The 12,797-nt window shown below is 36.7% G+C and overlaps 1 protein-coding gene across 1 annotated transcript in view; it reads right to left on the bottom strand.

Moving 5' to 3' along the window:
• LOC112055215 (neuropeptide CCHamide-1 receptor-like) overlaps positions 1 to 12,797 on the bottom strand; it is a 90,429-nt gene that overhangs the window by 15,679 nt on the left and 61,953 nt on the right. The window contains exons 3-4 of the mRNA XM_052887493.1: positions 7,409 to 7,539; positions 488 to 676 (exon numbers count right to left, since the gene is read on the bottom strand). Coding sequence (XP_052743453.1) covers positions 488 to 676; positions 7,409 to 7,539 — 320 coding nt within the window. The remainder of the gene's footprint in view (positions 1 to 487; positions 677 to 7,408; positions 7,540 to 12,797) is intronic.

Raw genomic sequence — 12,797 nt, forward strand, 5'->3', positions numbered from 1 at the left:
GATTTATAATTTAATCATGCGGGAAAATAGATATTCCGTGGGCTGAAATTATTATGTAGATTGTTAACAAGTAGGTACATTATATGTTTATATTGTTAATGTTTATACTACAATAGTTTATAATAATACTTGCATAATATAATGTAGAACTAAATTAGTTTTGCACGTGAATACATTATACTCACCTACTTAATTTTAAATGAAAAAATATGAGTTCCTCAGGGATGTACATTAGGGCCAATTCTATACATAATTTATTTTTTCACCTGTGTTTATGTAAAGTATTATGTTTTTATAAAAAAAAATACAGTACATTGCAGTGTAGTTTCATGCCTGTCTCTGCGTTCCTTGTATCTCTCTCAGCTTGTTCTGTGAGCTCAGCACTAGATGGCGCGCCATGAGCGGCTGGGAGTATTAGAGCAGGAAGCGCATGAGCACCATGGTTTGCGCATACAACACGCTCCACTGCGGCGGGTATGGTATTTACCTGTCTCTGTGTTCCCTGCATCTCTCCCGGCATGTTCTGTGTGCTCAGCACTAGATGGCGCGCCATGAGCACGTAGAACAAGGCGATGACGGCAAGCGGCAGGGAATAGTAGAGGATGAACCGCATCAGCACCATGGTTTGCGCGTACGACTCGCCCCACTGCGGTGGGTAGGGGTAGCATACGTGGAACTGTAGGTGAAATTGAAAGCTTTATTAAAGATTTTTGAAGTGTGCTTTGCGTTTCAAAGGAGTGCGGAGTGAGTGAGTGTCGACTTTTTTTTTTCAGGGAGGAAAAAAATCCCTCCGGATTTCTGCCGGCAGTCGACAGGGCATGTCTGACTTGCACGGACTAAAAATAACGCAGCACGGAACCGCATTGACTGACCTTCCTGATGTTTTCTTTCACTCTCTCACTTTTTTGTTCTGTCTCTTTTTCCTCCCTTCTTTTCTTAGTGCTGTATACTAAAACATAGGATTTGTAATGTTACGTATTTACCTCGACAAGGGCATGGAGCTATGTGGCCCTACGATTCTCTTTCTACAATCGAAAACGCTTCCTAAATTAGAAAATGCATTGGTATGACATTTGACGATAGGTCACGTGATCAAGATATCAATCGGATCTGTCATTACCATAAATTTTATTAGTTTTCGAAGCGTTAACGTTTGTAGAAAATCGTCTTCTCAAATTTGACGACCTCTGTGGCGCAGTGGTCAGCGCGGTCGATTTACAAGACGAAGGTCCTGTGTTCGATACCCAGCTGGGCTGATTGAGGCTTTCTTAATTGGTCCAGGTCTGGCTGGTTTCAGCCGAGGCTAGTTACCACCCTACCGGAAAATACTTACCCCGCATCATCACTTGCCATCAGGTGAGATTGTAGTCAAGGGCTAACTTGAAAAGAATGAAAAAAAAATCGAGACGTATTCTTAAAATTGCCTAATTAACTGTTTTGTCCGGAAGCCATTTAAGATATTATTTTCATCTTAATACAAAAAAATCAAGGAAACAATTTTTCCCATTAATACCTTTTAACTCCGAAATATCGAAGTAATTGGTATTGTTAATAAAATAGGGAAGCTGATAAAAAAAAGTTTCCGGACTTTCCTCAACTCAGCAGATAATTACTGATTAATGAAAAAAAAGGGTTATTAAAGCTTCTTAAACAAAGGTTAAGCTAAAATGAAAAGTGTTAACTTATTAGGTAAGAGAAAGAAAATATTTCAAAGTAAAATTTTGTCGGTATAAAAGTTTTTAAATAATTATATCCGGCAAAGTCCGAGTCGGACTTACACATGAATGATACTGTATTGTAATTTACCATCAGTTACGTGTATGAGTCCCCCATGTTAATTTAAATTTTTGAAATATTTATAAGAATTATATTAATCTAAGGACATAAATATGGCTTTAAAAGCAATTAGTACTTAAATGTAAAATACTTCGCTTTATTGACGCTAATTTCGCCGTAAGAATTATATCATAGAACACAAGCTAGGTACTCTGTATGCTTAGTTTGGGGCTAGAAGATAGTCATGTGTATTGTTTAAGTATATTTATTTATTTTTTATTATTTATTATCTAAGTCTAAATAGGTATTAATATAAAAGCGTAAGATCACGAAATCTCGAAAATTATTCGACGTATGACATTTAGCCGGGAGGTAGTTTATATTTATAGTGGATGTCAGTTAGAACATACTTTGCGACATGCGTGTGAAGGCAGACGAAGTTGCGGGCGTACGCTAGTACCTTCGTATATTGGAAGTACACACTTTTCCATAGATATTCCTAGAAAAAGCGATCTTGTAATTTAATATCACAAAACAATATTCTCTCATCGTAGACTCCGACGAGCTTCATAAGAAATGTAATAAAAAGTATGAGTTTCTAAAGTGTCGTTATGAGATAGTAATAATCTTTATTAGGTTGACCGCCAGGGCGGAGATTCCTAATCTTATTTGCAGGAGGCTGTAGTTTGAAGTGTAATTATATTAGCATAGCGGCGAAGGCTTTATTAAAGCAATACTGTGAAGCCATCTTAGTTTTATTGCACGGCTGGTTTTCTCTAAATATTCGTTCCCAAGAAGTTTATTTTTTCCTGTAGACTTAAGTTTTTTTCGGAAACAAAGTCACCTACAGGTACTTTTTAACCGAAGGAAGGAATTTTATTCTAGCTTGTCTTTTCTTTTCTTTTTAGTTCATTATGAAAGTACATAATTTTTAGAATATAAACTATGGCTGGGCTGCTGGCCCAATGCGGATTGATAGACTTCGCTCGCAGAGAAAAGGGATGATGACTAGGTTTGAATATGTTGATTTTTATGATACATTCAGGTAAATAAGGTCAATTTAACTAATTTATACATTAAAAGCAAAAATTTACTGAATATTTGCAAAATAAATAAGATTATAATATTTATTATAAACTTTTATCGTAATTAGATGAAAGTTCATACAGTTTTAGCTTCCTTACATTAAATGTGACATTTAGTAATAAACATAAACGCATAAATAACAAAGATATTAGAAATGTTGTTTGACCGCCCATACAAATCTAACGATCATTATGCACCTACGACGTCATTAAATCGTACCATTTTGTATAGGGTGTTTTTCAGGGATCCGCGGCAGCGCCGCCCATCTGACCTTTTAAATCCCTGTAGCTCCGGCTGTTACTTTTACAAAATTGCTTTACTATTAGCATACTTTTAATTTATATACAATTTAAAAAACTGACATATTCCCTATTAAGAAAATTCTCAGGTATGCAGTTTTCCCCACGATATTTTTGATTCACTGTTTGCGTCACGTGATATTTAATTAATATGCATATAACTGAAAGGTTGGAGGTCCGGAATCGCACCTACGTCCTCCGAATCGAAGGCGAAGGTCATTTCCACTGGGCTACCCCAGCTCGTTGATACTAATCCACATTCTGTAACAAGTTTATCTATTCAAATTCTGAAGGTTTAAATTTAATTTTGAACACGACAAAGGGATTTAAAATCGTTCATTAGTTCTCAGATGAAGGGTTCGACAATTCCCCTGGCGGGAAGATTAAATAGTTTCGGCAGATCCACCGAGACCGGCCAGATTATTGTATTACGGCCTACGTGCAAACTTTTCTGGTATAGGAAAAATCCAGACGCACGGCAGTGGAGTCAGCCAAGTTCGAAAAGATCTAATCTATAATTCTATATCTAATGGGCTACTAAAGTAGGCTGATATTTTTTTTATTATTAATGTAATATATTTAAGCTATCGCGAGTATTTTCCATATTATTATTTACCACGGTTAAAACTCACGTTTGATTTTTCATTTACGTTTTTTGTTAAGCATATTTTTTTCATTCTTTCTTTTTAAAAGTAATATTTGTCATACCTGGTAAATATGACCAATAGTCCCATTTCATTCAATTAAATAAATTCATTTTAAATTGCTAAGACCTGATGGGAATCGAATCTAGAATCTTTTAGTTAAAAATCATGTCACAACTGCTACCGTTTTTACTCGTATCCGTAGTGTACTATTAACTTACAATCTACAAGTAGATATATATATATGTAAAATTTTTATTGAAAGGTTGCTAGGGACAAGACAAATATCCTTCTCCCTTCAACCAACCCTTAGGCCCTTAGTTTGACAAGGGATTCCCGAGTGAAACTTATAAAACCACATTTTATCTGAAAGAGGATAGCTAGCGACAAAATATGCATAAGGGTAATGTTACACTGATAGAATGATTGTCGATATATTTTATTACCTGACGCCGCGCGGTTTCATCCGCGTGGTTCACGTTCCCGTAGGAAAGGGATAATGTATATATATACCCTATAGCCTTCCTCGATAAATGGGCTACCTAACATAGAAAGAATTTTTCGCGCGTTCAATCAAACAAACAAACTCTTCAGCTTTATAATATTAAGGATAGATTTGATAAAGCTGATTGGCTGAAAAATTTTTATCAACCATCATCCCCTATCCATATTTTTTTTTCAGTATTGCTTAAAATATAGGTATATATCTAGAAAAGGACCAGTTCAGTAGGTATATACGAAAGCTCTACTGTAGACGTTGTCGTATAGAGTGCGCCCCTCCACTCCGAGTATTTATAAGACAGTGAATATAGGTATCTATTTACCCCTCCACTCCGAGTATATATTAAACAGTGAATATAGGTATCTGTTTACACTTCCACATCGAGTATATATGAAACAGTGAATATAGGTATCTGTTTACCCCTCCACTCCGAGTATATATGCGACAGTGAATATAGGTATCTATTTACCCCTTCACTCCGAGTATTAATGTATATGAGACAGTGAATATAGGTAGGTATCTATTTACCCCTCTATTCCGAGTATATATGAGACAGTGAATATAGGTATCTATTTAGTAGACACAAATACTACACCTTCTATCGTAAACGTTGACATTTAAACCCACAACCCACTATAAATACACATAAACGTGTCTTAAGAGCCCTGAATTTTCCGGTAATTTAGCCCATCATGTGGCAATTATAATGCTACACAACACGCATTCAAACTAACGTAGGGTCCAGAGGTTCACGTGTGAGGATATTAAATAATTCCACCACCGGACGACCTTTACGGGTAATCGGATTACAACTCTAGGTGCCGCCATCAAAACGTGTGACGTTAAATAGACGTTTATGAAAGTAGAGTATTGATGTCCTTTTACATCAATACTCTAGTGAATACTTTAGGGAATGTGAATTTTATATCATGAATTTACAAGCTTTTATTTTCTGTACTGATAAAACCATGATGAACTTGTGGGCAGTGGCGCAGTGGTATGCCTCGTGGATTTATATGACGGTGGTCCTGGGTTCGATCCCCGGGTGGGCCGCGGTTGATTGAGGGATTGTTAATTGCTCCAGGTCTGGCTTGTAAAAGGCTTCAGCCATGGCTAGTTACAACCCTACTGGCAAAGACGTACTACCAAGCGATTTAGTGTTCCGGCTTGTACATATGTTTTCTGTGGTTCCGGTACGATGTCGTGCAGAAACCAAAATGGGTGTGGATTTTAATCCTACTCCTAACAAGTTAGCCCACTTCCATTTTAGATTGCATCATCACTTACCATCAGGTGAGATTGTAGTCAAGGGCTAATTTGTAAATAATATAAAAAAACCACACCTGAGTTTAGGCCAAACCTTGGAAGTTGTTGTTATTGGACAATTTTCTAATGTTTTTAGCAAATGAAAGGACTTCATGCAAATTAAAGTTAATTACGTGCTAGGCGGACTGTGGAACTAAACTGTTGAGTTAGGATATCAGCGCATGACTAATCATTAAAATGCAATGGTAAACGAGGGACGAAAATACCGCTTAGTTGACATGAGAAGGGCTACTAAACACGTTGAGTTGTCGATTACGAGTTAACAAACTTATAGGCACAAGAGGCTTAACACCTATAACCTGGTTAAGAGCGCAAAGAAGCGCATTGAATAACGTATATCTGTAAACTGTTCCTTTGTAGTAAATCATCACATATCATCACGTAGGCCATCTGCTTGTTCCAAACGAATAAAAGAAGCACTAAACAAAGTAAATCTACACTATTTTAAAGTCATTATACAATTTACAAATAGGCCATCCTTTGTACTTAGTTAAAAACAACTCAAATTGATAGATCACAATATAAAAGGCATCAAAGCTCACAAACAGAAAAGTAGTATAATAAACGTAGTAAGTTACGTTAGTGGCGGAACGAGCATTTTTGTGACCCCCAAAGGGCTGAGACACTCGAAGTTTTATGACACATATAAATTTCAAATGCAGGTTGACACCTACACTATCGGGAATAACGTAAAAATTGTACTGGAAAGTCATTTTTCCCTTGTGACGCGTAGATTAAACTTCTGTCTGGATAAAATGTTATAGAATAGAGGCTGGGGCCTTTAAAAAGCAACGTGGATGTGACAGTTTTATTTGTTTGGCAACCCGGCATATTATTAAAAATAAAATCTATCAGATTTGGCACTTTGTAACCCTCCTATAGACCACAAACCCTTGAACAAAAATTACATGTGAAATGACCCAACGTGAATAACGCTTAGAAGGCTGTTACTATATCAGAAAATAACTCTGAGCACTATACTGTCATTTTTGAGCGGTACAGGTGAGTACACGAGTAAAGAGTAAGGTTTGCGACCCTTATATTTCTATTCCTGTGCTGGAAAAATGTACGGCGTTTTCGGGTAAAGTATCTGTATATGTGTACAAAACGAATTGCACTAATGCCGTACAGCAATAAATGACCTATTTTGCTACTGCGATTGTCGACAATCCAAAGTTTGTTCTGACTACCGGCACCACCATTTTAGTACGGCACTAGGATTTTCGACATTTATTTTTATTCATCTTTAACACTGTAACAAAGCCGTACAATTATAATAAGTCGTAATTCATCATTTGTACCTGAAAAATTCCATTCACTCGCGTACTCACCACTGTACCGCTCAGAAATGACAGTATAGTGTTCAGAGTTATTTTGTGATATAGTAACAGCCTTCTAAGCGTTATTCACGTTTGGTCATTCCACAGGTGATTTTTGTTCAAGGGCTTGTAGTCTACTAATTTATGCTTATTATGTCATCAGATTTTCAAAATGTAAACTTTTAGCTAATTAACCTATTTCAATCTGACGCGATTGTCCAGTGTTTCTGATGATTTATTATTCTTATGCATGCATAAGATTATCTTTCATTTTGTGATTGGTAGTGATAAAGGGGATAATAGGGACACTAACTTTTTTGTAAGGTGGCATAATTTACCCCTCACCATTTAGATACGAACATAAATATCAAGGAACATGGTAAAGGTGTCATGTAACCGAGATGTTTGGAACAGGACATTAAAAATGGTGGCGAGTCGATCGACTCAACCACTCACCTGAGTAGTGGGGTTGACGACGAACGCCCGCAGGTAGGAGCCGATGTAGGCGGGAGTGGCGAGTACGGCGGCTAGAACCCAAATGCCAATGGCTGTAGCCACTGTCAGGCGAGTAGCACGTTTGCTTCCTCCTGCGAACAAAAGATGTAAAAAAAACCTTTAGTATTATAGTACAGTAGTCGGTATTATAATACTAAAAATTACACTGATGCTTGTGAATTTGGTGTACTTTTTAAAATGTTTGGTATTTTTTTTATCCATCTGGCCAGTAAAGATTAAGTTAAGACGTTTCCCACCACGTAAATCCCGATCCCGAAAGAGTTCCCGGTTAAAAAGTATATAGGTGCTCAATAACCTTTTTTATCTTCCAGTGAGAGTCCCATTAAAGCCAATTCAGCCGTTTCAAGGTATAGCACGGATAAACTGACAAATAAGTCATTTTAAAAAGATTGTTTGTGTTTAGTATTGTGTATATAAGCATTTGAGAAAGACAAACATGTATCTAGGTGAAATCTTATAAAATCAACTAGGTTATTACATTAGTATTAATAATTTATTTGTTCGGCTAATTATTATGTTCAACGGTACGGAACTTGGTGTTACAACTACCGTGTCTTTAGCTTGGCAAATACGTTCGTAACACTCCCCATGCTCCGCGTGGGCCGGTAGCGATTCCGAACCATTAATATCTATACTAATATTATAAAGAGGAAAGTTTTGATTGATTGTTTGCATTGAATAGGCTCTGAAACTAGTGAAACAATTTTAAATCTTCCACTGATATATTTTACACTCTTATTTCTACGGGAACGGAAACTACTCGGGTGAAACCGCGAAGCGTCGGTTAGAAATTTATAAAATCGATTTAGTCGTTTAGGTGTGTAAGCGTAACCAACAAAAATTATATTCGCATTTATAATATACTTCTTATCAACATAATCGAAACAGTCCGCAAGTTCTGAGTTTTTTGATGAAAAGTATATTAGAATAATTCTTTTTGATCAAATGTTATAATGTTACCCATAACATACCAACAGAGCACACAATGGTACGCAACTTGGTGTTGCAACTGCCGTGCCTCTAATAAAAAGTATCTCGAGTTTCAATATCCCTATTATCCAACCGTTTCATATTGCGTACTATTAATACTAACATACTTTATGCATAAAATAAAGATCATCTAAAATGAGTCTTTACAAGCAGCGTGGTGAAGCCGGTGAAACCCATAAAAACAAACGTCACGCGTCTCCTTGACATATCTTAATCGAAACAACCCGCAAGTGCTGTTCAGGCGGACAGTTCTGATTTTTTTTATGAGAATTAGAACAATTATTTTTGCTCAAATGTTACAATGTTACCAATAAGACGAGAGCACACAACGGTACGCAATTTGGTGCTGCAACTGCCGTGCCTCTTGCCTCTATTATAAGGTATCTCGAGTTTCAATATCCCTATTATCCAACCGTTTCATATTGTGTACTATTAATACAAGGCACTGATAGCCTAGTGGATATGACCTCTGCCTCCGATTCCGGTGGGTGTGGGTTCGAATCCGGTCCGGTCCGGTTTTAAGAAATTAAATATCACGTGTCTCAATCGGTGAAGGAAAACATCGTGAGGAAACCTGCATACCAGAGAATTATCTTCATTCTCTGCGTGTGTGAAGTCTGCCAATCCGCATTGAGCCAGCGTGGTGGACTATTGGCCTAACCCCTCTCATTCTGAGAGGAGACTCGAGCTCAGCAGTGAGCCGAATATGGGTTGATGACGACTATTAATACTAACTTATACATTGATTAGGTACAGTTGCATAACAAAGAGGCATTTCAAGCAAGTAAATGCGGTATTAGTTATTAGTACCTAGTATCTTAATTGATAACGGGATGCTGCAAGCGAGTAATTAGTGTGGTGATGAGGACAGTAATTACTTGTGATTGGTTCGTGTACTCAATCAGGTACAAACCTATAATGTATATACCTTTGTAACAATATAGAGCCTGCGATAGCCTTATTGTAGGTAGGCTGAAAGTTCATCATTAAAAAAATATTATAAGAAAAACATAAAACTTGGTGAACCAAAAAGAGAAAAACAAGTATCACAATATGTTCTATAGTATAAAATTCTAACTAAGTATATTCTTTATGCACAGAATAAATAAAATTCGAACTAAGTACTAAATAAATTCTTTATGCACAGAATAAGAATGAGTCTTAACACGGCGTGGTGAAGCCGGCGAAACCCATAAAAACAAACGTCACGCGTCTCCTTGACATCCACGTAAACAAACTTTTTCATAAATTTGTATATCAAAACTAGCGTACGCCCGCGACTTCGTCCGCGTGAAACTCGATGTAAACTTCCAACTACCCCTAAATAACTCTACCCCTACTCTACCTCTACCCTACCCCTACCCTACTCCTACCTTTTCCTGGATTTTCTTTGCTATAAACCTCACGGAGCCCGAGACCTAAAACCGTGGAAATCGGTTCATGCGTACTGGAGTTATAGCGTCAGGAAGGAAAACCCGACTTATTTTTATATAGTAGAGATTTAACACTATACCAACAATTACAATAATCAATAATTACCAATAAAAAAATACTCCATCTTATTTCTTTAGTTTTTGTAAACAGTTTTTAAAATATTTAAAAACATAAGACTCCATTTTTCTTGAGTAAGTATGAAATGGTTTTCTTTCATTCCTTTCATTTGATACCCATTTTGTCACGGTAAGAAAAAACAAACAGACCGTTCATAACGACACTTCTATAAATAGATCATTTGAATGCTCAGAGTAATTAGATAAAGACCTGCCTCGCAAGACATTATTTTTCTGTCAACGTATATGATCAACGATCTTATGCGATTATAAACACTGTCTCTAAAGAATCGATGTTTCATAGTTTAAAATCGTGTCCGTCGGTTAAAAACCTCCGTAAAAATACCTTTTTATGTAGTTATATGGTGTAAAAAACGAACAAAAACTGCTAGTTTAGTTTAAAATATGTATGAAATCTAAGCTAGTTTTCCTTAGAAAATGGCAGAAAATTTTGTTCGTGAATTTGGGTGCGATACTAGTCCTTATGTATTTAGTCTGAGTTTGAATGTCATAAATAATCTATGCCGTCATTTGTCAAGTTTGTACAAATGGGCATATTATTGCACAAAAACATTCGTACAGACACCTTTCCCATTTACTCGAATGAGTTCATTACCCAGGGCTGATTGTTGCCACCATTATAAATAGACCCATCATTTGTAACGTTAGTAATGCCCCGCGAGGCCTAATGGTATAATTTATAATGGTTTCCAATTCGGAGGGAATGAATCTTTTGTAATTATGTAACTGGGAAGTTCTTAATCCATCTAGATGATTTATGCTACTAACTTACAAATCTATGACGTATATCTTGCTCTATTAATTTATTACTTACTAACTAGTAGTTTCCTGTGATTTATATAACTGGGAGTATAATAATAATTAGGTCTAGATATTTTCAACCGGCAAATGAAATCGACAAAAAAATTAAAATGAATTTTGACGGCCTCCGTGGCCAGTGGTATGCGCGGTGGATTTACTAAACGGAGGTCCTGGATTCGATCCCCGGCTGGACAGATTGAGATTTTCTTAATTGAAAGAAATCAGGTGAGGGGACTATAAAGTCTAGGGCTAACTTGTAAAAAATAAAAAATACTATTTTTAAAATACAATACAAACCCAACTGGTTTATTTCTTTACATTACACTCTGCTGTTTATTTTAAAACGCATTCCAAATATAGTACACAGTTCGTTATTGCAATTGCATGAAGACTTATAAGGCATTCAAACAAGTTATATAAGTTCTATTGATCTCATGTGGAGTTGGGAATTGGCACGTGTGTGGACGCTTTTAGAACAAGAATGGACCAATTGTTGAGAGCATTAGGGCTGCCACACACGGGCCACAGGCCACGAGCAAAAAACGCCGCTACTGGCATATTTCCTGTACTTTTACTATACGTATAGAGAATAAATTGAATAGAATAACATAGAGGCTGCACATCGGGAGGCACTATTTGCCCAGAAGTGCAGTCGTGTTTTTTTAGTTATAATTATCTTAATTTTAAGTTAATTTAGTTTTAACTATTTCTGTCCAGTCTTAAGCTGAATAAATGAGTTTTATTATTATTATTATTATTTTCATACATTTACACACGCTACAATCGTCTCTACTCGCTTCTTGTGGCCCGCACCGGCCATTAAACGCCGCCACTAGCGCGATTATGATACTGCATGTATGGGTTAAAGACGTAGCAGCCACCGACCACAAGTATCGACTACCGGCCACAAATGGCTGTCGCGCGCTTCAGCTACTTCTGTGGCATCTTGCTTCTTGCTTCTTGTAGCGGCGTTTGTGGCTGCCGCGGTTGGCCCGTGTGCGGCGACACTTAGTTTTCCTTGCACTATTATGTGTTTTGTGACGTAGGCGATACCACCCACTTGTGATCGTTAGAGATTTTAACGGAGGTTGTAGAAGACTCAGACATAGATCTATATTAAGGCCAGCCGCACACGCTCGTTTTCCGTAATCGTTTTCCGAGACTGTTGTCCGTGTTCGGAAAACCGAACGCATGAAATCAATATAAAATACATTAAATGACGCACACGTACGTTTTTTTCCAAAAGTAACAAATTCCGCGCGTATGTAAAATGCTGCGACAATATAAGTACATTCCGAATGAAGAAAACCGGAAAGTCTGCGATAGTCTCACGGATCCAGATCGAAATTTCGCATTAGGAAAACGAATACGGAAATCGAGTGTTTGCGGTCGGCCTAAACTGCGTGCTACGATTTTTCAATTTCGATTTATCTTAAGAGCATAATAATAATAATTCCCGCGGGTACAATGGATTTTTCCGGGATCAAAAGTAGCATATGTGTTAATCAGGGTATTATCAATCTTGACCTTAAATTTCAGCCAAATCGGTTCAGTAGTTGTGGCGTTAAAAAGTAATAAACATCCATACATATACTTTCGCGTTAATATTATTAGTGGAATTAAGCGCTTTGGATAAAGAAAATATTTATTCAAAGTGTTGGTAACGATGGGCAAAATAAGGAGAAAAGAGAGAAGAGAAGAGAACCTGTGCTTAAGTAAGATTAATGTAACATTTTTTATTTTTGTATTTGCAATTAAGCGAATTATTATCCTTGCTAAATTAAATGGTTTTATTTTGTTGTTTGTACAATACAATAATACAATATTGGAGTGGTTAAAGAAAAATAAATCGGTTGTCTGTAAAGTCGGTTTACTGACGATAGTTGAACGTGACAACGTCATAAGGAAATACTGATGGAATGGTTGCATTTTTCAAAAGAAAATGTTCGTTTTTCTAAAATACTTTT

This window comes from Bicyclus anynana, chromosome 19, assembly GCF_947172395.1.
Source record: "Bicyclus anynana chromosome 19, ilBicAnyn1.1, whole genome shotgun sequence".
Taxonomy (NCBI): domain Eukaryota; kingdom Metazoa; phylum Arthropoda; class Insecta; order Lepidoptera; family Nymphalidae; genus Bicyclus; species Bicyclus anynana.